At 42.0% G+C, this 27,362-nt stretch overlaps 1 protein-coding gene across 1 annotated transcript in view; it reads left to right on the top strand.

The window, feature by feature from the left end:
* The window catches only part of ABCG5 (ATP binding cassette subfamily G member 5), a 44,279-nt gene that overhangs the window by 12,029 nt on the left and 4,888 nt on the right, over positions 1-27,362 (top strand). The window contains exons 3-11 of the mRNA XM_007944380.1: positions 1,403-1,539; positions 1,611-1,706; positions 4,039-4,171; positions 5,457-5,596; positions 11,133-11,262; positions 11,780-11,993; positions 12,091-12,296; positions 13,252-13,390; positions 20,044-20,229. Of these exons, the coding sequence (XP_007942571.1) occupies positions 1,403-1,539; positions 1,611-1,706; positions 4,039-4,171; positions 5,457-5,596; positions 11,133-11,262; positions 11,780-11,993; positions 12,091-12,296; positions 13,252-13,390; positions 20,044-20,229 (1,381 nt within the window). The remainder of the gene's footprint in view (positions 1-1,402; positions 1,540-1,610; positions 1,707-4,038; positions 4,172-5,456; positions 5,597-11,132; positions 11,263-11,779; positions 11,994-12,090; positions 12,297-13,251; positions 13,391-20,043; positions 20,230-27,362) is intronic.

Genomic DNA, 27,362 nt, shown 5'->3' with positions numbered 1-27,362 from the left:
ACCCCTCCTTGGGTTTCCGAGGCAGTATCACTACGGAAGTAGGATTGCCCAACCTTCCTTCCGAGGAGTGGCTGGTGGGTTTGAACCGTCAGCCTTCTGGTTAGCAGTCAAGTGCCTTAGCCACTATGCTACCAGAGTCATTGCTCTAGTGGGCATTAAAACCAGGTTTCTGTCTACCTTTGATATCTTACTCCAATCTTTTTTCTAATGACTATATATACTATTTACTTATGTCCTCCATTGAAAGAGTTGTATCATCCTGCTGTTTCCTTCATGAGTGAGTTAAAAAAATACTTGTATATGTTCAAAAAATCTGAATAAGTTATCTATTTTTATGTAACAATCCCAAATTTTAGTGGTTTATAATAACAATAGCTATTTATTATCTTTCAGGTTTCTGTGGGTCAGAAATTTGGAAGTGATTTGCTGGGGCAGTTGGGTGGCTTGGGTTCTCTCAAAAAGTTGAAGTCACATGTTAGCTAGAGCTACAATCATATAAAGGCTTGAATGGAGCTAGGAAATCTGCTCACAGGGTGGCTCCCTCACATGATGGCTACGACGTTGGTGGTGTGTTGGCAGAAAGCCTCGGTTCCTTTCCATGTCAGGGCTACTTGAGTGTCCTCATGGCATGGTGGCTGGCTTCCCCTAGAGCAAGCAATCTAAGAACCAAGGCAGACGCTGCAGTGACTTTTGTGATCTATTCTGGAAGTTGCACATTGTCACTTCTGCTGTTTTCTATGTCACTCAATAGGTCTGGGGTGGCCCAGGATTCTGCATTTCTAAGATGCTCCCACGCAGTTAGTTCTCCTGCCACACTTTGATTAGCAAGGCTCTGGGCAATGTCAGCTACATTCAGGCACAACCAAACAATCCTCCAAACGAAAGCAAACTCACTGCCATTGAATCAGATCCCACTCATAGTGACCCCTCTTTGGGCTTGCGAGGCAGTATTACTACAGAAGTAGATTGCCCAGTCTTCCTTCTGAGGAGTGGATGGTGGGTTTGAACCACCAGCCTTCTGGTTAGCAGTCATATGCCTTAGGCACTACTGCCACCAGAGCTCCTAAACAATCTTAGAGGGCCACAAAAAGAAATTCAGATGTCTTAGGATGCAAACTTTTCCAAGAGCCTTTTTCTTTTCCCCTTATCTTCCATTTTCTTTCTCAACACCCCCCCAAAACTTTAAAAGCAAATAAATACGTCAAGTTCTGACTAGTGGCCCAGGTGAGAGAAATGGCTTTTGTCATTTGGAACATTTGACCCATGAAGGGACCTCAGAGGCTAAAGTAAGAGCCAGTCAGGGCTGGACCGAGGGTAAACTACTGCACAGAAGGTCTCGGGAAGTTCCTCCATTGCCATGACAGCAGGGATTCGTCCAGGACTTTCTCTTCTTACCTCACAGGCTCTGGGAAAACCACGTTACTGGACGCCATGTCCGGGCGGCTGAGGCGGACAGGGACCTTCCTGGGGGAAGTGTGCGTGAACGGGCGCACGCTGCGCCGAGAGCAGTTCCAGGACTGTTTCTCCTACGTCCTGCAGGTGGGCGCCTCCCCGACGACCCCCCTGCTGCCGGGGTTCTAGGGCAATGCTGATGCCTCCCTCTCCCTTAGAGTAACACTCTGCTGAGCAGCCTCACGGTACGGGAGACGCTGCGCTATACGGCACTGCTGGCCATCCGCGGCCCCTCAGGCTTCTTAGAGAAGAAGGTGGGTACAGCCTGTCCTGGGAGCATCCATGGGAAGGAGCCCTAGGCCCCGGTTCCCCAGACTCCGAGCTTCCACTCATCCCGTCCATTCGTCCCCTTTACTTCGGACTCTAGACTTGCCCTGTTCAGTACGCAGCCACTAGTCACATACGGCTTTTGAGCACTTGAAATGGGACCAGTCCTGACTGAGATGTGCTGTATGTATAAACTACACAGCACATTTCAGAAACTTAGTCTGGATAAACAGAATGTAAATTACTGCCATAATTTTATTAATAATAGGCTGAAGTGACTATATATATATATATATATATATACACACACATATATATTACATATTATTGTTGTTATGTGCCGTCGAGTCGGACCCGACTCATAGCAACCCCTCCTTGGGTTTCCGAGGCGGTATCACTATGGAAGTAGATCGCCCGGTCTTCCTTCCGAGGAGTGGTTGGTTAAGTTTGAACTGCCAACCTTCTGGTTAAGCAGTCAAGTGCCTTAGGCACTATGCCACCAGCCACAAGTAAACTCATTGAAGCTTTCTCTAGAAACATTACCCTCTATAACACATAGGATAATAATGTTTCTCCCTAGGGTTGATTTAGGAGTCAGTCAGAGTATGCTGAATGCATTAAGCACAGAGCAGGGGGGTCAATAGATATTAGTTGTCTCTCATCTCCCTTCAAGTCCCTGTCCTGCCACTGACTAGGCAAGTTAGTCTCTGTAGACTTTGGTTGGACTTGATGATTCTAGTAGTCCTGTCTAAGATTCTAAGACTTCCATTCTCAAAAGTGTCCCCAAATCTTTGGGAAACTTCCTGCTGGGGCCTGAGACATCCAAGACAGATAAAGTAAATGTCCCCTCTGTCCATCCATTCAAGCAATGGGGGGCAAGCTTTACTACTTTGTTGGTGTTGGAAAGCAGATGAAAAGGAGGCTCAGTAATCTGCCCTGGCTGGTGAGCACGTCCACCTAGCCAAGTCAAGCAAAGTTCAATTCTAGATCTGTCTACTCTGACAGCAATTCTTCTCCCCCACCCCAGGAAATATACTAGTTTATGTAGCATTTGTACCTCCTCATTATTCCTTTATATCAGTTTCAGATGTGTTCCCTCTTTTGGCTAAAGGTTCACTACACTGTTGATCCCACCCCCCATTCCTATGAAACTTTGTTCCATAAATCATCTCCTTTTTAACTCTAATCCAGTTTATTTGGATTTTGAATGCAAAGTTTTTGTTTCTCTTTTCATTACAGAAACAACACAATCTCATTAGGGATGTCTGGGGACAAAACTCATTACCATATAAGTATTCTCAGACTCTTTCTACCACTATTGTTCAAGGCCTTATGCACACAGGGGTATCAGTAAGGAAAACCCATCGCTGTCAAGTCGAACTCTGACTCTTAGCGACCCTAGGCTGTAAATGTTTATGGAGACAGATTGCTACATCTTTCTCCGGAGGCTAGTGGGCTTGAACTGCCAGCCTTTTGGTTAATAGTGGAGCACTTAACCACTTGTGCCACAGGGGTTCCTTCAGTCAGTTAGAGGAGAATCAGAAATAGAGATATTTGAATGCGTCTCTGGAGATGAGATAAGCTGAGAAAGGAAATGGGGAGAGGGAGGAAAACGACTAGTTTCCTTGATTAGAAAGTCAGTAAAGAACTCTTTTAGCTGTTATTTTTGTGTGGGAGTTGAGAACGAAAGGAGAAAGGTTTCAGGGAGCAGAGGGCTCTAAGTAGAGTAAGGAGAATTAGGCGAAAGGATGTTTTAAGAAGTATGACTGTAAATTATAAATTGGATTCTCTTTAAAACTCTTCAAAAGATTAAAGATTGCAAATAGTTTAAATTACTTTTGATCACTAGATTTTATTTCTTTGATTCAAAACCGCTCTGAGATTGAGCCATATAAGACCCCAGGACATGTTTGTGTTATATAGGAGAAAACAGGTCTGTTGTTAGGTCCCATCAAATCTATTCCAATTCATAGTGACACCTTGTGACAGAGTAGAACTGCCCCATAGGGTTTTCTAGGTTGTAAACTTTAGCAGCAGATCACCAGGTCTATCTCCTGTGGAGCCACTGGGTGGGTTTGAACCACTGTCCTTTTGGTTAGCAGCTGAACGCTTAAACTTTGTGCCACCAGACTCCTTTAAAATAAGTCTAATTCAAACCAAATTGGAATTTATTATAATAGGCTTGATTTCCCCAGGGCAGGGTAAGTCTGAAAATGGTCCGGGCACTCTAGGGAAGTAGATGGTTTCTTCCCTTGCTATCCCCAGCCCACTGGCTTGCAGCCACAGAAGTGGCCAGTCTTTTCTGGACTTTGTCTGCAGGTAGAGGCAGTCATGGCAGAGCTGAGTCTGAGTCATGTGGCAGATCGACTGATTGGCAACTACAATTTTGGGGGAATTTCCAATGGGGAGCGCCGCCGGGTTTCCATCGCAGCCCAGCTCCTCCAGGATCCCAGTAAGTGGGGCCAGAACTGCTGCCAGTTGCTGTCAAGGTATCTTCCACATGTCTGCAAATACTTCAGACCCTTTCTTCACAGTCTCTATTTGGGAAAGGGTTTGTATGGAACTGAAATTACTGAGATTTTTCAAAATGGAAACCCTTTAAAAACAAACAAACAAACAAACAAATCTATATGGCTCATTTTTCAGGTGCTATTCCATTATCCAGTTCAAAACACTTGTGGACTTGTAAGCATTTTATTTGCATTTTGGTGTTCAATGAGGGTCTTCCATGAGCATGGGGCCCTGCCTGACCAGCCTCATTCCTTAGTAGACCAACATCATTGTGTCTGCTGGGGGGAAACCAGTGAGTTTTGGTGTGACTAGAATTGTATTTGACATGACAGGAATTGAAGCAGGACTGAGTCAAGGAAAGGTTTATATATGGAAGAAAACTTTCTTTGTTGGTTACCAGGGGTGGTGGCAGGGAAGGGGAAAGAACACTGCAAAAATGAAAAAATAAAGAAATGCAGTAGTAGGACTGAGTGATACACTCAAAAGTGTATCACAAAATGTGTGTTGGGAGGGGTTATCAAATGCTGTAGCCAGTCACCTGCTTCTCCTGCCTGGTTTGGTCATTCTCTCACTGCTTAGGGAACCTCACCACGTGTCCGTGTTAGAGGACATATTGCATCTGGATACTTACTTTATGCTGGGCTAAACCCAGACTGTCTATTCTTCAGAGGCTCCTTGGTCAGTAGAAGGCAAATAAGAAAGATGTTCTCAAGAGTCCTGTTTACCTTTTGGGTAGAAATATAGCTACAGTTAAACTCTAAAAAACCTAAACATCTGCCCCACCTCAGACAACGTTTCATCAGTCAGATTTTTTTTGCAGTGAAAAGACTTTGTTAATGTTGGAAAATGCTACAGTCATGAAATGGGGTTAGGTCTCTTTAACCAGCCCTCCTCTTACCCTTTTAAAAATAATCTACTGGCCATTGCTCCCCATCAGGGTCCCTGGATGGAGCCCAGGCAGCCAAAAGCACTGTGTCAGAGGAGAGCCCTGACCTGGCTGCTTCTCTGTTCTGTCAAGGCTTAAGGCTCAAATATGCTCCAGAGCTGGGGGTCAGGCCTCCTAGTTCAGGACCTTTCTCTTGGGACCAGACTGAAAGCCATGTAGCTGCATTTCACTGTGCAGTTGGGATGTGTAAAGACATCTCAACAAGGGACTTTTCAAAATTATGGGCTTTTAGCACAAACTCCAGGCTCAGCAGGGGCTCACAAGTCTGCTTTGTGGACAGAGGTCATGCTGTTTGACGAGCCAACCACAGGCCTGGACTGTATGACTGCCAATCAGATTGTTGTCCTTCTTGCCGAGTTGGCCCACAGGGACCGTATTGTGATCCTCACCATCCATCAGCCCCGCTCCGAGCTCTTCCAGGTAAGAGTGATGCCTCTTGTTCTTGCTTAGCTAGGCAACTAGTACTAAGGTGGGAATGTCAGGAGGCAGACCAGAGATTGTTGTTGGTCGCTGTTGAATCCATTCCAATTCATGGCAATCCCAAGTGTGCAAGAGTAAAGCTGCTCCATAGGGTTTCTTAGCTATGACCTTTCAGAAACAGATCACTGGACCTTACTTCTAAGGTGCCGCTGGGTGAATGTGAACAGCTAACCTTTTGGTCAGTAGTTGAGCACCTTACCATCTGTGCCACCCAGGAACTCCTGGGGCAAACATTAGTACTGTCAAACCAGAGGAATTGGAGCCAACAGCTCCAGCAGAAGGGCAAAAGATGGAAACTACTTTTATTCAACACCTGCCATGTGCCAAATTCTTTCTATATGCTAGCTCATTTAACCCTATGAGAGGGATATCAGTACGTCTACTTTATAGAGGCAAAGAGTGACTTAGAAATGATATAAAATTGAGCCAATATCATAGTTAGTAAAGAGCTGGAATTGCCATTAATGGTCCAATTGCCCTCAAAGACTGTTTTTCTACTAGATCATATAGATTCCCTTCCAGAACTCACTTTAACCTCCCAGTATCCTATTAAAGCACCACTTGTCTTTGAGTCTGTTGTACTGTGGTGGCTGGCATGTGGCTGTGAGGCTGGAAGCTGTGCCATCAGTATTTCAAACACCAGCAGGGTCACCAAAGGTGGACAGGGTTCAGGGGAGCTTCCAGACCCACACAGACCAGGAAAGACACAACAGTCACTTCTGGAAAAAAATGGCCACTGAAAACCTTACGAACAGCAGCAAAACACTGATACAGTCCTGGAAGATGAGTCACTCTGGTTGGAAGACACTCAAGATATGATTAGGAAAGAGCTGCCTTCTGAGAGTAGAGTTAATCTTAATAACATGGATAGAGTAAAGCTTTCGGGACCTTTATTTGCTCATGTGGCATGACTCAAAATGAGAAGAAATAGCTGCAAACACCCCTTAATAATTGGAATGGGGAACGTATAAAGTATGAATCTAGGGAAACTGCAAGATGTCAAAAATGAAATGGAATGCATAAAGATCAATATCCTAGGCATTAGTGAGCTTAAATAGACTGGTATTGGCCATTTTGAATCAGATAATCATGTGGCTGTGGCCTGCTATGCTGGGAATGACAAATTGAAGACAAATGGCATCACGTTCATCTTCAAAAAGAATATTTCAAAATCTATCCTGAAATACAATGCTGCCAGCAATAAGGATAATATCCATACATCCACAAGGAGGACCAGTTAATTAAAGCCTCTAAATTGTAATAATAAACTCCTGCTTGTTAAAGCCATCCCATTTGCGGTATATTCTTATCAGAGCAGCACTAGGTAACCAAAACAACTACTATCATTCAAATTTGTACACCAGTCACTAAAGCCAAGGATGAAGAAATCGAAGATGTTTACCAGCTTCTGCAATCTGAAATTGATCTAACATGCAATCAAGATGCATTGATAATTACCAGTGATTGGAATGTAAAAGTTGAAAACAAAAAAGAAACATCAGTAGTTGGACAATATAGCCTTCATGATAGAAATGATGCCAGAAATACAACAAAAATGTGACCAGCATAATGACAATAGGGCAAAGGAGGACACAGAAACATACAAAAAAGATATAGACAACAGAGGCAAATACTATTACATGCACAATACTGCATTACCAGTAGCAGCAAACACTAGGCAATGGGTAAATGCATACACAGGCTAGAAGATTAGGTTTGAGAAGGCAAACAGAAGTAGACCTAAGACCAAGGATACATTTGGCTGAAGGTAGTCTTACATAATGTATCTGTGCTACAAAAATATCCATGTACAGTACAGATGTAATGGGGGACAAGGTTGGAGTAGCTTCTCAGAGACAACCAAACACCCTGAAGGGAAGAGTCATCATGCCTGCAGACTGGGACCATTGTCTCAGGGGCATCATGCTCAACAGGCACAACACAGTACATAAAAATCTTGTTCTATACCCTACTTTGGTGAGTAGTGGCTGGGGTCTTAAAAGCTATTGAGTGGCTATCTAAGACGCAACTATTGGTCTCCCCTCACCTGGAGCAAAGACGAGTGAAGAAAATCAAAGCCATTTGGAAACAATAAGTCCAAGGACATGATGGACTATTGTGACCTCAGCCTTCACAACCCTGAGACCAGAAGAACTAGGTGGTGCCTGGCTATCAATACCAACCACTCGGAAAGGGATCAAAATTGAATTCCTGGATAGAATGGGAGGGAAAATGTGAAACAAAATTCAAAAACACAAAAATGACCAGAATTACTGGTCAGATAGAAACTGGTGAAACCCTTAAGACTATGGCCTGGATTATCCTTTGGGCCTGGAATTGGACTCACTTTGTGGATTAGCTCTCAGCCCAAGCAGAGTACCTACCCCAGGGAGATGCCCTCACCAACCCTAGGGTGATGCACTCCTTAGATCAATCAGCCATGAGACATCATAAGGGCAGCATTCGCCTAGAGGGAAGGCTGGGCAGACAGGAATACATAGATAAGAAGGGCACAGGGAAGGAATACTCACAGGGAGCAGATGGGAGGAGAGCTTTTCATGGTTAGGGACTGTAAGCAGAGAGAAACCAAATGCACATAACTATTGTGAGTGCAACGAATCTGCTTTGTAAATTTGCACCCACATCACAATAACAAATTAAAAGAAAAAAAATGATGCCAGAAATCACAATAGAATTTTGTAAGAACAACAACTTACTTATTGCAAATACCTTTTTTCAACAACATAAATGGTGACTATACACATGTGTACCCTGCCAGATGGAATACAGAGAAATCAAATTGACTACATCTGTGTAAAGATGATAGAGAAGCCCCACAGTCTGAACAAGGCTAGGGACCAACTGTGGGACAGACCACCAGTTGCTCCTATGCAAGTCCATGAAAGCCAAAATACAACCTGAATTTAGAGACCATCTGAAGAATAGATTTGATGCATTGAACACCAGTGACAAAAGACCAGATGAGTTGTGGGATGACATTAGGGCATTATACATGAAGAAGGCAAAAGTCATTTAAAAAGACAGGAAAGAGAGAAAAGGCCAAAATGGATGTCAGAAGACACTCTGAAACTTGCTCTTGAATGGAGAATAGCTAAAGTGAAAGGAAGAAAAGAGGAAGTAAAGAGCTGAACAGAAGATTCAAAGGGTGGCTCCAGAAGACAAAGTAAAGTATAAGGAAATGTGCAAAGACCTGGGGTTTGAAAATCAAAAGGGAAGAACATGCTCAGAATTTCTCAAGCTGAAAGAAATGAAAAAATTCAAACCTCAAGTTGCAATAGTGAAGGCTTCTATGGGAAAATTACTGAAAGATGCAGGAAAAGAACATGGAAGGAATGAATACACAGAGTCACTGTACCAAAAAGAATTGATCAACATTCAGTCATTTCAGGAGGTAGCGTATGATCAAGAACTGCTGGTACTGAAGGAAGAAGTCCAAGCTGCAGTGAAGGAATTGGTGAAAAACAAGGCTTCACAAACTGAAGGAATACTGACTGAGATGTTTCAACAAATGGATGCAGTGCTGGAGGCGCTTAGTCATTTATTCCAAGAAATCTGGAAGATAACTATCTGGCCAACTGCCTGGAAGAGATCCATATTTGTGCCCATTCCAAAGAAAGGTGATCCAACAGAATGTGGAAATTATTGATCAATATCATTAATTATCGCAAGAAAGTAGAATTTTGCTGAAGATAATTAAAAAACAGTCAGATGTCGGAAATTCAAGCTGGATTGTGAGGAGGGCAAGAAAGAGGGATATCATTGCTGATGTCAGATGGATATTGCTGAAAGCAAAGAATACCAGGAAGATGTTTACTTGTGTTTTATTGAGCATGCAAAGATATTCAACTGTGTGGATCATAACAAATTATGGATGACACTGCAAAGAATGGGAATCCTAGAACCCTTATTTATGTGCATGAGGGTCCTGTACATAGACCAAGAGTCATTTGAACAAAACAAAAGGATATTGTGTGGTTTAAAATCAGGAAAGGTGTGCATCACAGTTGTACATGCTTTTTCAATCTGTATGCTGAACAACTATTATGGGACCCTGGACTATAAGAAGAATGAGGCATCAGGATTGGTGGAACACTCATTAACAACCTGTGATATGTAGATAACACAACCTTGCTTGCTGAAAGTGAAGAAGACTCGAAGCACTTACTGATGAAGACTGAAGACTAGTGTCTGCAGTATGGATTACATCTCAATATAAAGAAAACAAAAATTTTCACAACTGTACTATTAGGTGACATCATGATAAATGGAGAAAAGATTGAAGTTGTCAAGGATTTCATTTTACTTGGATCAATAATCAATGCCCATGGAAGCAGCAGTCATAAAATCAAATGATATGTTGCATTGGGCAAATCTGCTGCAAAAGATATCTTTAAAGTGTTAAAGAGCAAAGGTGTCATTTTGAAGACTAAGGTGCACTTTACCCAAGCCACGGTTTTTTCAATACCCTCACACACGTGTGAAAGCTGGACAATGAATAAGGAAGATCGTAGAAGAATGGATGCATTTGAATTATGGTGTCAGTGAAGAATATTGAGTATACCATAGACTTCCAGAAGAAGTATGAAAAAATCTATCTTGAAAGAAGTACAGCAAGAATGCTCCTTAGAAGGAAGAATGGCCAGACTTTGTCTCTCATACTTTGGTCATGTTATCAAGAGGGATCATGCCCTGGAGAAGGATATCATGTTTGGTAAAGTGGGGGAAAACCCTCAACAAGACGGACTGACACAGTGGCTGCAACAATGGGCGCAAACACAGCAACAATTGTGAGGATGGCACAGGACTGGGCGGTGTTTTGTTCTGTTGTACACAGGGTTGCTATGAGTCAGAACCAACTCAACAGCTCCTAACAACAACAATAATCCTATTAAAATCTGTTGCTTTTGAGTCTATTCTGACTCATAGTGACCTTACAGGACAGAGTAAAAATGCAGAGTCTAGGGTTTTCTAGATTATGGTCTTTACAGAAACACACTGCCATATCTTTCTCCCATGGAACAGCTGGTGGGTTCAAACCACTGATCTTTCAGTTACCAGCTGAGTGGTTAACCACTGTGCTACCAGGGCTCCATCAGTATCCTATTAGGTAGATATTATCTACCTTTTATAAATGAAGATCTAAGATCAGAACAAAACAAAAAAAATGAGCTTGTCCAAGTCTCTAAGTTGGTGGAATGGCTGGACTCAAACACGGGTCCACTACTGGTAGCCCTTCTCTGCCACACATTACACTGAGGCTCAGGCTGGGGACCAGCATGATCCACAGTGCCAACTCAGGCTGAAACAGAGAGGTACTCTAGTGCCTCAGTTTGTACATTGAGAATGTTGATGCATGGCTGAGATAGTCAAAGGGCTGGCTGCCTAGAAACATATTAGCCATAACCACACAATGACCTGATGACACACATACTAACACTGCCTGTTGTCCAATCAGCTCTTTGACAAAATCGCCATCCTGAGCTGCGGAGAGCTGGTTTTCTGCGGCACACCAGTGGAAATGCTTGATTTCTTCAATGGCTGCAATTACCCTTGTCCTGAACATTCAAACCCTTTTGACTTTTATAGTAAGTTTTCCTTCATATTCCTCATCATGAGTGGTCTTTGAACTTTATCATCTTGGGTTTCTGCCTGAGTCACACAGCACTAGTGGGATTTATTTTTGCTTTTGTTTTTGGTGTTTTCATTCTGCTCTTCAAGAGTGAATTTGACTGGGTCAGTGGATTTGCCATAGATACCATGAGGATCTCTCTCAAACAAATTGGTATGCTCCCACTTTGCCAGAGCAAAGTTAGCCAAGCTTCTGAGCTCTCCCAGACAGCCCAAAAGGGATTCTCATGGCCCCCTGCATAGCTCTAAAATATTCTGATTTTGTATGTGGGTATTAAGAACAGATTTTACTCTGGTGGAATGAGGTATTACAACTGTTCAAAATTCTGTGAAGCATTATGACTTTTCAAAACTGAGTTTTAAAGCACAGTTTTTAATACTTCTGAATCAATGATAAAATATCTATTATTATCCACTGTACATATACATGTGTATTTAAAATGCATGGATCATATCTTTTGGGAAAAATTCTAGTGGACCTGACATCAGTGGATACCCAAAGCAAAGAACGGGAAATAAAAACCTTCAAGAGAGTTCAAATGATTGGATCTGCCTACAAGGAATCAGCAATTTATCACAAAATTTTGGAGAATATTGAAAGAACAAAACACCTGAAAACCTTACCAATGATTCCTTTCAAAACCAAAGATTCTCCCGGAGCTCTCTCTAAACTTGGTGTTCTCCTGAGGTAAGAACCTCGCAAATGTTAAGGAAGGCCTATTTTTTAGGTCTTTAGATATCACCAGTGAAGAAAAGGAATTGAAACAATCTTGTTTGGGTTTCAGGAGAGTGACAAGAAATTTACTGAGAAATAAGGTGGCAGTGTCTATGCGTCTTGCTCAGAATCTGGTCATGGGTCTGTTCGTCATTTTCTTTCTTCTGAGGCTCCAGAATGATGTATCAAAGGGTGCTGTCCAGGACAGAGTGGGCCTCCTGTACCAGTGTGTGGGTGCCACCCCATACACAGGCATGCTCAACGCTGTGACTCTGTGTAAGTGTCAGTGGGCAGGAGATGTCTCCTAAGGTTGGAGGCATCCTCTCTCCCCAGACATCCCCTTGCCCAGCTGTTACCTTGCAAAAATCCACCATTATATGCCTATTTCTCTGAGCTAAGTCCTCTCCAAGTACTCTCTCTGGGGAAAGTTTAATGTATTGTATTACTAACACTTTAGTATGAATTAGTTCACCAGATGGTTCTCTAGGGTCTAAGAAGAATCCAGGGAAATGTGAAGTTAAGTTGTGTTTGTGGGACAGGGTTTGGGAAGGGCTTTTCAAAAGACCATTCCTCAAATCCTATCATGGTCATTAAGATGTACACCCCTTGGGGACACTGTTATTGGGCAAAATATTCACCCTTGGAGCCTATTTTAAGACAGCCAACACCTAAAGTTCAAACTCAGTGGGGATCCAGAAGCAACACTTAGCTGCTTGATGTTATAGCTTATGCAGGTAAATGGATGTTAGGAGAATCCCCAACATGTCACACTAGGTTCAGGTCACAAGAACGAAGGATGGTGCTTCTGCACAGTTGGTCCTAGAGATGGAAATGGAGGTAAGCCTCTTGGCCCTCTGAGAGTCAGTGCAAAAGGCAGGCTGCTGTGGGGGCCAAACGCCTATACAAAATGGGAACAAAGTGCCTCACATCATTCACTTGTGCCTGTTTTGCATGTGCTTTTCTTGAATTGGTGACAATTCCATACTTTAGAGAGAAAGAACTAAATCATAATTCTTGGCAGCTGCGTTACAATTCAGGTGGAGTGCAGATTTCTGGAGTTGGGGTCTTTATGGCCCCATGGATGGCAGGTCTCCTCATTTCATGATCAAGAACCCTGCCCAACTGGCCCTCACCATCAAGCCCTGACAGACCCTGAGTTCAGCTTTGGCCTGCCCTCTGCCCTTCAGCTGTGTGAAGATTGACTATTCTGAAACCTGTCTTCTGTGCCTAGTCCCTGTGCTGCGAGCTGTCAGCGACCAGGAGAGTCAGGATGGCCTATACCAGAAGTGGCAGATGCTGCTAGCCTATGTGCTGCATGTCCTTCCCTTCAGTGTCCTTGGCATCATGATTTTCAGCAGTGTGTGCTACTGGTAAGGGGGTGTTTGAGGGTGTTCAGTTCACCATGGAGTCATGGGCAACCAATGGGAAGTATGAAGGGCGAGCTCCAGAGACGATTCTGTGCTGTCTGCTCTACGGGATCTGTATTTGGCCATCCATGTCCATTACAATGTCCTGTCCTTCAGGACAAACAAAATAAACCAACTGTGGGCTACATGGGACCTGATGGCAAACCAGCAATGCTACAAGTGGCCATGGAACAGCATGTCCCACATTCAGTGCAAAACTTGAGTCAGTGAAGAGGGTTTCTGAAGTAGCTGAATCCCCATGCTTCTGGGATCCAAGAGCAGGGGCAGTGGGTCACCCATTCAGTATGGCCTCCCCAGGCTGCTGTAAGCTGGAGCAACTCCTCTGCCTGGCCTTTGTTGATGGACCAGGGACATTGGAGTTTGGCCTGGGGATAAGGAATAAAAGAATGACTATGGGAAGAGGACACTGGGGGACTATGAAGCATCTCTGATGCTGGTTGGGTTTTTATTGGTGGCTTTTAGGCACTGCTTCTTTCTAGTTCTTAGAACTTTATAAATATATAAATCTGAAAATTCATAGTGTTAAGATATTTGCATGAGGTGTTGTCATAAATGTCCCTAATCACTTTGGCTTTCCCTTAAGAAAAGATACAGGTTGAAAACTTTATGCTGTTTGAAATAAGTCAGTTGCAAAAGGACAAAAACAGTGTGATCTCACTTATCTGAAATAACCAAATATAGAGATTATTAGTGGTAACCAGGGGTGAGAAGGAGGGGGAAAGAAGGAGTTTTTGATTACCAGGCACTGAGTTTAAGTTAATAGTAGCAGAATGATCTGGAAGAGGAGAGTGAGGGGTCACACAACTTGAAGCATGCCATCAATGTTGCTGAACTATACATGCTGAAATTGTTGAATTGACATGTTTTCTTGTGTGTATTTTCACAATAAAAAATTTAATAATTAAAAAAAGAGAAAATTACCAGGGATTCTGTGACTCTATTAGTGTAAATGTGCCTAGTTCATCCCAAGAGAGAATTCAGGCAATTCTTTCTTTATTTTTTAATTGTGATAAATATATAGGTAACAAATTGTTTGGCATTTCAACATTCTTCAAGTGTACAATTCAGTGACATTAGTTTTTATCGTGTTGTTCAGTCATTACTGTTATGTTTCCACATGTTCCCATACCTTTAACAGAGCTCAGTATTCCCTAAGTAGTGAGTCTCCTTTTCCCTCTCCTGCCCACCACTAATAAAATTTGGTCTCTATTTTAGATATTTCACTTAAGTGGAATCATACAATATTTGTCCCTTTGTGACTGACTTATTTCATTCAGCATAATGTTTTCAAGGTCCATCTACATTGTAGCATGTGTCAGGACTTCATTTCCCTTACAATTCAGGAAATTCTTGAGACATTGTCTTTCTTCAGGTCACTGGATCATGTTCACATGCTCCTAATCATAGCCAATATAAAGACCTTTGCTATGTGATATAAATAATAAATGACATATAAGTTTAAAAACCAAAAAATGATACTGTTGGGGCCTGGTTAGTTTGAGTTCAAGATGAAGAGTTTGAAGGTCTCTGTGTAGGCTCTTAGAATCATTTGAGCATGACAGAGACAAAGCCAGTCATTCCATATTAGCAGGAGGATAGATTGTCTAAACCAGTGGCAGTGGTGAGGGCCATGTGGCCCTCCTGAAGCTCTTTCTCTGACACTCAAGGATATGCTGAATCTGCAACCTGTGATGCAACTACAGGACTGTCAAGTTCAGTCAAAATGAAACAGGAACAAATATTGAAACTTGACCATTTTTGAGTCCAGTAAGGTTGGCTGAAAATTGAAGACCTTGTCATTTAGAACCTTGCTGCATAATGTGGTCCACAGACCCAGTATCACCTTGGGGCTTGTTAAATATTCAGAATGTCAGCCCAGGTGATTAACAAGATAATTCTTGGCAGCTGCATTACAATTCAGGTGGCACATTATCATTTGTGAAGCACTGATTTTGAAAACTATTATATACAGTATTGGAGAAACTGGTCAAGAGTAAGAATTAGTTGTGCAGGACTTGAGTAAACAGAACAGTTTTAAACTAGGTTCAGTGTAAGCATCTAGGTCATGATGATTTTTTATAAGAAGTCTGGCACAAAGGTACAAAGTGATTTTATTGGCAGTACAGCAGATAGCCATGCAATAAATAATTAAATGACACAAATATTTGTTGAATATCTAAGTGCCAGACACAGTGCTAGGTGCTACAGGGGATTTAAAGATGAGTGAACTCAAGGTACTGCCCTCAAGCTTGTAATTCTGACATCTAAACATCTCTGAAAGCCAAGTGTTTTTGTAACTCATTTAGCAGCATGAGCTGACCTGAACTCATTTAGTGGCAAAATCTGATCTGAACCAGCATGAATTTCTTTCTACGTGTGCTGCACGAACACTCCTGTTTAGCAGAACTATTAGTATGTTTGATTACGGGTGGAGTCCTGGATCCCTCTGGGGCAAATACGGCCTATGCCAATATGGCCTTTCCAAAATCTGTAAAATTGCACATTCCAAACCACTTCTGACCCTGAAGTGCTTCAGATCCTGGATGATGGATCTGGACAGATTTCCAATGACTTTAATTTAAAGAAGGGTGAGCTTAGTATTACAGAGAAGCACAAACACTGTGCTGAGGGAAAGAACAATACCAGCTGACACCTACTGAGCATTTGTTTGCTTTATCTCTGGCACGAAGAGCCTTACATGTATTCTTTGTGACCTGTGTCTGTAGAATTATCCTTGTCTGTGGATAAGGAAACATGCACAGAGAAGCACAGGGAGGGCAGGCATCTTTCCCATCTCACATCCATCATTTCCATGAGTCCATTTGGTTGGGTGGAAAGGGAGTATGGGGAAGAGAGACTCTCCGAGGCTTCATGGAGGAGCAGGAGTTCAGAAATGAATAGCTGGATTTAAACAGCTGGAAAAGGGAGCAAGGGCATTCCAGATAAAGAACATGCATGTGCACGTTCAGAAGCAAAAACATGAGACTTTTCCAAAGAGAAGGGAGGACAGGTAGTCCCCGAATTACAGGAGGGTTTCATTCTGACAACTCTGAGTTGGTTCTGATGTAAGTCAAATACTTTTATTTTAAAATATTTTTCATTATTATTGCCTTTTATTAACAGTATCTTATAAATCTGATCTTTTAACATCTGGGGGTGAACATCTGAGAATGCTAACATCAGAAAATTATATTCTGCAACAATGTCTGTAGTTCATATTACTAACAATAAGATGTACAAAATAATAAAAACACAGTCATAAGGGTGGTTTGTTGTAACTCGAATACGTCGTTAAGTCAGGGACCACCTGTACTCAATTGTGCTGGAGGGAATGGTGGGTTGGAAGGAATTGTTGTTGTTAGCTGCCTTCAAGCTGTTGTCGTTGTTGTTATATGCCGTCCAGTCAGACCCGACTCATAACCACTGCTCCTTGGGTTTCCGAGATGGTGTCACTGTGGAAGTAGATTGGCCAACCTTCCTTCCGAGGAGTGGCTGGTGGGTTTGAACCGCCAGCCTTCTGGTTAGCAGTCAAGTGCCTTAGGCACTATGCTGAAGCAGTGGAAAATAAAACTGAAAATCCCCAGGATATATGGGGAAGTGCTGAATGCCAGCCTAGAGCTGACACATATTTGATAATGAGACATGGGAGAAGGTTTTGACCAGGGGGGGACCCATCTGTTTAGGACCCTAGAGGGTGAGGCTGGCATCACTTTGGCAATAGACAGGAGTTAGGACAGGAATGCTGAGTAGCCCAGTGCGGAGTCTTCGCAACAGTTTGTTGGAAAACCAGAGGGCCCTACATGAGGGGATTGGTGGTGGTAATAGAAAAGGGGATCACTTTGAGATATTTGGAAAGCAAAATCAAATGGACTCAGAAACTGAATGGATTTGTTGGAGGGTAAAGAGTCAGATGATGCCTGGTTTTCAGCCTGTAGGAATGGGAGGGTGGTTGTTGTTGTTAGGTGCCGTCAAGTTGTCTCTGACTCATAGCAACCCCATGCACAGCAGAACTAAACACTGCCCAATCACATGCCAGCTCCGCAATCATTGCTATACTTGAGCCCATAGTCGCAACCACCATGTCAATCCATCTCGTTGAAGGCCTTCCCCTGTTGTGTTGACCCTCCATCTTACCAAGCATGACATCCTTTTCCAGGGAATAGTCCCTTCTGATAACATGACCAAAGTAGTGAAACAAAGTCTGGCCATGGGTGGGTAACAGCAGCCTTATCAAATGTTCCCAGAAAGAGACTAGGTTTGGCTTTGGACACATTAAAGCTTGGATGCTATGTTGTTTTATGTGCCATCGAGTTGGACCCGACTCACAGCGATCCCTCCTTGGGTTTCCGAGGCAGTATCACTACAGAAGTAGATTGCCCAACCTTCCTTCCGTGGAGTGGCTGGTGGGTTTGAACTGCCAGTCTTTTGGTTAGCAGTCAAGTGCCTTAGGCACTATGCTACCAGAGCTCCCTGGATGCTACAGGACACCCAATTAGAGATCTGAATCTGAGGTTTGGCTGTTAACCAGAGTACAAAGGGAAAGAAATAAGAGTAAAGACCTGGGAGTGGAAGCTATTGAAGAGTGTGGAAGAGGGAGGAAGCAGTTTTGAGTGCAAAATCTCACTGGGAGATTTTTGGGGAAAGGAAAGTGAGCCAAAGAAGGGAACATTGGGAGTGGTCAGAGAAGTAGAAGGGGAAATAGGATTGGGCAGTTCAGAGAAAATGAGAGTGGAATTTCAAGGTGTAGTAAACTTTTAAGAGGGGTGAGTATAAGACATGCTAATTCTGTTTCCTTCCTCAACACTGGAAGAAAGAGCAGCATGCCTAATGGTTCCCAAACACCCAGGGAAATATAATTTGGTAAATGGAATTTAAGAGGAAAGGGGCATGAACATAGGGTTACTTGTTTATAACAAAATGAGGGGCACATCAATGGGAGAGTGTTTTGGTTACCTAGTGCCATTCTAACAGAAGATACCACAAATGGGATGGCTTGAACAAACAGGAATTTATTCTCTAACAATTTTGGAGGCTTGAAGTCTGAGTTCAAAGTGCCCAGCTCTAGGGGCTGGGTAGAAGCCTCTCAACCTTGGGTTTCAGCTCTGCCTCCTGCTCCTGGCTCACTGAAGCTGGAGGCTTTTCTTCACTCAGACAGCTGCTGGTGCTGAAGCTGACAAACCCAAAGCTGACAAGTAAAAAGGCACAGTCTCGATGTTACCAAGCCACATGACAGCTTAGTAATTTAAGTCCAGAAAAAGTCCCAAGATCGGCAAAGCATGGAAGGCTGCTGAACAATGACTTGGCTAAATGCAGGGTTCAGGTGTGCCGAAAAGCTAGAGACCATTCCCAAAGCTTCTCCTTATATGCTGGGAACAGACCACATTCCCTAAGGCAGCTACTGAGCTGCTCACAGTAGATTTCCACCATGGAGTTGATTATCAGTCTCCTCATGGGGAATACTACATCCAGCTAACCAGCCTCTCAAAACCAGGCCCAGTCAAGTTGACACATAACCTTAACTATCAGAGAGGGATTGGCAGAATTCAAGAATAGCATGGAATGAGGCAGTGGTGGCTCAGTGGTAGAATTCTTGCCTTCTGCACAGAAGACCTGGTTTGACTCCCTGCTATTGTACCTCAGCACAGCTACCACCCATTTGTCAGTGGAGGCTGGGGTGTTGCTATGATGCTGAGCAGGTTTCAGTGGAACTTCTAAACTAAGTTAAATTAGCAAGAAAGGCTTGGTGATCTACTTCTGAAAGTCAGCCAGTGAAAAGCCTATGGATGGCAAGGATCTGATCTGCCACCTTCTGTGGCGATAGTGCAGGCCTGGGCAGTGTTTCCTTCTGTTGTACATGGGGTTTTCATGACATGGGGGCTGACTTGACAGCAGCTAACAACTACAACAACATAAAATGAAATAGGACTCGGGAGGGTTAATCTGATCAGGGATGAAAGTGAAGGGCAATAAGCCCATGTCACAGGAGGCATGAGGTTGGAGGGAGGGGATGAGGGGCAACTGGAAGAGCCTTTACCACTAGGTAAGAGTGGTGCTAGTTAGGCCAAATCTGGTTATTTATAAAGCCTGGTGAGTTCCACAACTATAACTAATTATTGTCTAAATGATTTAGTATTTTCCTGTGAGAGCTAACCCAAAACCAAACCAAACTCACTGCCTTCGAGTAGATTCCAACTCACAGTGACCCCTCCTTGGGTTTCCAAGGTGGTATCTTTATGGAAGTAGATTGCTCAGTCTGTCTTCCCAGGAGTGGCTGGTGGGTTTGAACCGTCAGCCTTCTGGTTAGCAGTCAAATGCCTTAGGCACGATGTCACCAGAGTGCTTTGGGAGAGTTAAAAGGGGCTGTAAAAGGGAAAAGATGGCTCACAGTGAGGTGAAGCCAAAAGAAACAATTTGCAGTAATAAATAGTCACAAATGTTGGTTGGCTCTGTTCCAAAAGGACTCTCAAAGGAGAGGCTGGCTTGCCCTGTAAACTTCTCACCCCCCACCATGGTAGATTTATTCAATAGCGGCATTTGTGATATTTTTCTTAAGTAATAATCCTTGGAGATAGACTAAAGACCTTATGTTTTTCTAGGACTCTGGGTTTATACCCTGAGGCCGCCAGATTTGGATATTTCTCTGCTGCTCTCTTGGCCCCCCACTTAGTTGGTGAATTTCTAACTCTTGTGCTACTTGGTATTGTCCAAAACCCAAATGTTGTCAATAGTGGAGTGGCTCTGCTGAGCATTGCTGGAGTCCTTGTTGGATCTGGATTCATGAGGTAAGAGATAATGATTCAAACAATTTAGATTGTTATGATTTGTTGTTAATGATCGCCTGATAGTGACAATTACAAAGGACTTCCAGAAGAGAACTACGTGATCTTGGTTAAAGATACCACCTTGCAGTCCACCACTCTGGAATGTTTATAGTGCTTGCTGATCATTATTGCCTTAGTCTTGACCTGTTCACCATTTATTTAACATAAGGTCTGCAAATTAAGAATCAGGAAATGACAGTTTAAGCATGTGATGTGAGTAACAGTAATAAGCCATTATAACTAGCTGAGGAAAACTGAGCCATCCTCCAGAAAAAGCTATAGCCCATGTGATAGGCTAAATAGCATGCATATTAGTTCATTTCTGTCCTGGCACTGTTGAGTCTCTATTCCAGTCCTCCTTTGCCAGTTATTTTTAAGAAGAATAGTTGGATAAGAAAAGAGGCTGCTAAAGAATAAAAGACTGTTCAAGAAAGTAGCAGGACTAGAAAGACATGCTCCAAATGTTAGCAGTAAGTATCTCTCAGTGGTATTTATTTTAACCCTTTTCTTTGTATTTCTCTGTATTTTGTGAATTTTCTATAATGGGTAGCCATCATTTTATAATCAAGAAAGATTTTTAAATTATGAGTTTTAAAATGTACTAGCAGGAAGGGTGGAAAATTTTAGAATGGTGAAAATGATCCCAGGCAGGTGAAGTGAGTGGGGGTGACTGACTAAACTATAAGTTCCTGAGAAAATGTGAAGAAAGCTCTTTCTCTCCTTTTTTTATGTAAGAAATTAGAACAATAAAAATACTGAGTTTCTACTATATGTAATTATATTTATAGATTTTAGTAATTTAACTCTCAGAGCAACTCATTTTCAAGTATGAAAACTAAGCTCAGACTTTGCTCAAGTCAGTGCTTTGAAGATTCCCAGGAAGCCATGGGGCTCTGTGGAGGGAGGACTGACCTAGGAGTCAGAAATGTCCTCTACTGCTTAGCCACCATGTGACCTTGGGCAAGTCACTCTTCTTAGTTTCCTCATTTATAAAATGGAGATAATTATCTCAGCCCCACCTTCTTCAAGGGATCATAAGGAGCAAATGAGATAATCAATGTGAAAACTCTGTGAACTGTAGTGAGTTATGTAAGGTGAGATATTATAAAGCAAAGTACACTATACACTAGTTTTTGATCAAATGAGGATTTTGTTGTTGTTGTTTTCAATGACACCATTATGCTGTATTTGTCTATGTTGTTTAAGTGGACTGTTGTTGTTATGTGCCGTCAAGTCACATCTGACTCACAGCGACCCTTCCTTGGGTTTCCAAGGCAGTATCACTACGGAAGTAGATTGCCCAACCTTTCTTCCGAGGAGAAAAGGCACAAATCAAATCACTTCAAAGATACCGAATCAAGCCAGAATTATTAGAAAGTACAGACCCAACCTCAGGTGGCATCTTCCCTTTCATATTTGAATCATTGCTTGGTTTGATCAGTATGGCACTATGTCATGTATTTAGGCTTTCAACTTCTTAAATGTTAGGCAATGGCCAACATTACTAAATGCTCTTGAGTTTCTGCAAAATCTCAACAACCCAAGGGATCATCACCTGGATTCAACTCCCATCGCTATATTGAAACTCCTCTCCTGAAGGCCAAAAAACACCCCCCTAGTCGTTCCATTTATATTTATAGACCTCCTATTCATTAAATTTATATTTTCCCCAACTCATCATAGTTTCTGCACCATTTGTACTATTGGCTGCCTTCTCCTTTAAACAAAAATGGAAATAGCTTTGCTGCTCTTTCTGCTGATAAAATAACACAATTTTTTATATATAAAAAAAATCCACACACACAAAAATGTACGAGAAAGTCATCTGAAGTGTCACAACCCAAAGTTAACTGTGTTGTGTATCTTGCTAGAATTTTATATATTTTTAATAAGAAATAAATCATTTATTGTGTAAGATGCAAAGTACACATACTTTTATTTTCCCATTTAACAGTATGTAGATAGTTTTCTAGGTCACTAAATTTAGATCTAAGGTCCCTCCCTCTTGAAAGTACTCTTAGGATTTCTGTAGTTTGGTTCTACTTCTGCCTTTCCCTGTTCCGTCTGTCTCCCTCTGCCACCAGTACAAAGCTGCCTATTCCCTGGGCTAGGTGCTCTCTCTCTGAAAACTCCCTTTGTTCTTTCTCACAGCCCACTGCACACCAGGCTGTCTTTCAGTCCTGCCTTAGTAGATTGTCAACCTCTAGTAAGCTCTTTCCATCACCTGTCAGTTTGTCATACTGTGGTGGCTTGCATGTTGCCGTAAGGCTGGAGGCTATAACCAGTATTTCAAAGTCCAGCAGGGTTACCCATGGTGAACAGGTTTCAGCAGAGCTTCCAGATGAAGACAGACTGGCAAGAAGGATGGGACCATCTACTTCAGAAAAATTGGTCACTGAAAACCTTATGAATAGCAGTGAAACTGTCTGATATATTACTGGAAAATTTTATGAATAGCCATGAAACACTATCTGATATAGTGCTGGATGATGAGCCCCTCAGGCTGGAAGGCATTCAAAATACAACTGGAGAAGAGCTGCCTCCTCAAAGTATAGTCAACCTTAATGAAGTGGATGGAGTAAAGCTTACAGGACCTTCATTTGGTTATGGGGCTGACTCAAGATGGGGAGAAACAGCTGCAAACATCCACTGATAATTGGAACATGGAATGTACAAAGTATGAATGTACGAAAATTGGAATTTGTCAAAAATGGAAATGGAACGGATACAGATTGATATCCTAGGCATCAGTAAGCTGAAATGGCCTGGTATCAGCCATTTTGAATCAGAAAATAATATTATTTACTATTCCAGGAAGGACAAATTGAAGAGGAATGGCACTGCATTCATCATCAAAAAGAACATCTCAACATCTATCCTGAAGTACAATGTTGTCAGTGATAATATCCATATCCCTACAAGGAAGACCAGTTAATACTACTATTATTCAGATTTACACACCAACTACTAAAGCCAAAGATGAAGAAATGGAAGATTTTTACCAACTTCTGCAGTGTAAGATTGATCAAACATGCAGTCAAGATGTATTTATACTTACTGGTGATCACAATATGGAAGTTGGAAACAAAGAAAAATAATCAGTAGTTGGAAAATCATCAGTACGTGGAAATGATGCTGGAGATCATGATAGAATTTTGCAGGACCAATGACTTATTCATTGCAAGTACTTTTTTCAACATCATAAACAGTGGCTATACATGTGGACCTTGCCAAATGGGATTCACGGGAATCAGATCAACTACATATGTGGAAAGAATCAATGGAAAAGTTCAATATTATCAGTCAAAACAAGGCCAGGAGCTGACTGAGACAGACCATCAATTGCCCATGTACAAGTGCAAGGTGACACTAAAGAAAATTAAAATAAGTCCACAAGAGCCAAATATGACCTTGGTTATATTCCACTTGAATTTAGAGACCATCCGAAGAACAGAGTTCATGTATTGAACACCAATGACTGGAGACCAGATGAGTTGTGTGATGACATCAAGAATGTCATACATGAATAAAGCAAATGGTCATTAAAAAGACAGGAAAGGAAGAAAACACCAAAACAGATTTCAGAAGAGACTCTGAAACTTGCTCCTGAACAAGAGTAGCTAAAGCAAATGGAAAAAATACTGAAATAAAAGAACTGAACAGAAGATTTCAGAGGGCATCTCAAGACAACAAAGTAAAGTATTACAATGAAATGTGCAAACACCTGGAGTTACAAAACCAAAAGTGGAAAATATCTCAAGCTAAAAGAACTGAAGAAAAAATTCAAGGCCTCAAGTTTCAATACTGAAAGATTCTATGGGCAAAATATTAAGCCATGCAGGAAGCATCAAAAGAAGATGGAAAGAATACAGTCACTGTATCACAAAAAATAAAATAAAATAAAATAAGTGGTATATGTCTGACTATTTCAAGAGGTAGCATATGATCAAGAACCAATGGAATTGGAGGAAGAAGTCCAAGCTGCACTGAAGGAACTGGTGAAAAGCAACGCTCCAGAAATTTATGGAATACCCATCAATTTGTTTAGATGTTTCAACAAATGAATGCAGCTCTGGAGGCACTTACATGTTTATTCCAAGAAATTTGGAAGACAGCTACCTTGCCAATTGACTGGAAAAGATCAATATGTGTGCCCATTCCAAAGAAAGGTGATCCAACAGAATATGCAAATTATTGAACAGTATCATTAATATCACACACAAGTAAAATCTTGCTGAAGATAATTCAAAAACAGTTGCAGCAGTATATTGACAAGGAAGTTCCAGAAATGCAAGCTGGATTCAGAAGAGGACATGGAATGAGAGATATCATTGCTGATGTCAGCTGGATCTTAGCTGAAAGCAAAGAATACCAGAAAGATGTCTGCCGTGTTTTATTGACTATACAAAAGGCTTTCGACTATGTGGATCATAACACATTATGGATAGTATTGTGAAGAATGGGAATTTCAGAACACTTAATTGTTCTCATGAGGAAACTATACATAGACCAAGAGGCTGTTATTTGAACAAAACAAGGGGATACTACATGGTTTAAAATCAGAAAGGGTGTACATCAGCGCTGCATCCTTTCACCATACTTATTCAATCTGTATGCTGAGCAGATAATCTGAGAAACTGGACTATATGAAAAACACAGCATCAGGATTGGAGGAAGAACTATTAACAACCTGCGATATGCAGATGACACAACCTAGTTTGCTGAAAGTGAAGATGATTTGAAGCAGTTACTGATGAAGATCAAAGATCTTCAGTATGGATTATACCTCAACATAAAGAAGATGAAAATCCTCACAACTGGACCAATAAAAAATATCATGATAAATGGGGAAAAGACTCAAGTTTCCAGGGATTTCATTTTACTTGGATCCACAGTCAATACTCATAGAAACAAGAGTCAGGAAATCAAATATCATATTGTACTGGGCAAATCTGTTGCAGAAGGCCTCTTTAAAGTGTTAAAGAGGCAAAGATGTCACTTTGAAGATTTTCAATAGCCTTGTACACATGTGAAAGCTGGACAATAAAAAAGACCAAAGAATTGTGGTGGTGGTGAAGACTAGTGAAAATACCGTTGACTGCCAAAAGAATGAACAAATCTGTCCTGGAAGCAGTGCAGCCAAAATGCTCCTTGGAAGTGAGAGTGGCCAGACTTCGTCTCACCTACTTTGGTCATGTTGTCAGAAGGGACCATTGCCTGGAGAAGGATATCATGTTTGGTAAAGTGGAGGGTGAGTGAAGAAGTGAAGACTCAACCAGATGGATTGACACAGTGGCCACAATGATGGGCTCAAGCATAGCAAGGCTTGTGAGGATGGCAGAGCACTGGGCAGCGTTTCGTTCTGTTGTACACAGGGTTGCTATGAGTTGAAACCAACTGAGTGGCACCTAACAACAATAACAGTAAGGTGTTTGTCTTATTCATCACTGTAATCCTTAGTGGCCAGCCCAAGGCCTTGAACCAATTAGGTTAGCAAAAAATAGATGAATGCCAATTCTCTCTCTCTGGCCTGCCTACACAGTGGATTAGTTACCAAATCATGTTTTTTCTTTCCTGATGCCAGTGCACAAATGCACATGGAGCATTTGTTTTTAGCCTAGAGGGTGCAGTGAGAGATGAAGGGACATGGAGCCTACCTCAAGGAGATAACTTTCTAGCCAGCTGGGCAGCCACCTGATTGTGCCCAGCATCCTCTTCCAGCCCTTTGTCATCTTATACTTGAACTTGTCATGGATTGAATTGTGTCCTCTAGAATTTCTGTTAACTTGGTGGGCCATGATTCTCAGTGGTTTAGAAGTTATGTAATGATGTAATATGCCAGATATGTAATGATATCCCATGATGAGATCTGATGTGATAAACCAGTCAGATGTAAAAGGATTAATGGTTGGTCTTAACACCCTTAGTCCCATCACACCCCTGATCCCATGTAAGGGGAACTTCCCTGGAGTGTGGCCTCCAACACTTTTTATCTTACAAGAGAAAAAAGGAGAGAGAAAGGAACAGAGAAGGCAGACCTATTACCCCCAAGAAAGAGAAGCCAGGAGTGGAGTGTATGTTTTGCACTCTGGGTTCCTGTGCTATGGATCCTCCTAAGAACAAGAGACACCAAGAGAGAAAGTCTTCCTCTAGAGCTGCCACTCTGAACTTGGACCTCTAGCCTCCTAAACTCAGAATAAATTTGTTTGTGAAAGCCACCCACTTGTGTTGTTTCTGTTAAAGGAGCACTAGAGAACTGAGCAAACTTCTGATGTAGCCTGTTCCCTTTTTTGCTGTTCTTAATCTGCCCTTGTTCTAGTCTGTTTTACTCACTGGTCCCACATTCATTTACTTAAACACTACTTTACACATGGCCTTTCTCATGGTCCTTCAATGGCAATCCACTGCTTAGCCTGTCATTCAAGGCCCTGCACAGGCTGGTTCCTGGCTGCCATTCCAAACACACCTCCCACTGCCCCCTATTTGAGTCCTCTACTATAGCTTTTCTGGTCCATTCCATCCCTGATGGCAGCCCTTGACCATGTCTGTGCTCACACTATTCTACCTTCCAAAATACCTTCCTCTTCCCCTAATTCCTTCTTATGCTTTTCAAATAACAGTCTCTCAGTGTGATTGATTCAATATTGTGCTTTAGAAAATTACCAATAACTGAAAGTCATGGAGCTTTGGTGGTCACTTGGCAATAAGTGAGACTACAGATATTAAATAGAAGCATATCATGGGCATGTGGTACTGGCTTTTTATACTCACCTGGCACAAATCATCCCCTTCATAAACTGTTACGGTCTTAAGAACATATATTCTGTATCTTCAACTACACTGTGAATTCTTTAGGGATAGGATACATCTTTTGAATGTTCTGTATCAAGCATAAAGAACCAGTGCTTTACAAATGGAAAAAATTTAATAAATATTGGTTGATTGACAGAAGCTGCATAGCAAACCTAGAAAGTATAAAGTAATAATTCAGATGTTTTCTTTGTTGTTGTTGTTGTTAAGTGCCGTCGAGTCGTTTCCGACTCATAGCGACCCCATGCACAGCAGAACGAAACACTGCCCGATCCCGCACCAGC

The sequence above is a fragment of the Orycteropus afer genome, unplaced genomic scaffold (genome assembly GCF_000298275.1).
Source record: "Orycteropus afer afer isolate SDZICR_OR568_19922 unplaced genomic scaffold, OryAfe1.0 scaffold00124, whole genome shotgun sequence".
Lineage (NCBI taxonomy): Eukaryota > Metazoa > Chordata > Mammalia > Tubulidentata > Orycteropodidae > Orycteropus > Orycteropus afer.
The sequence above is the reverse complement of the archived record's forward strand: the minus strand, read 5'-3'. Positions and strand labels throughout refer to the sequence as shown.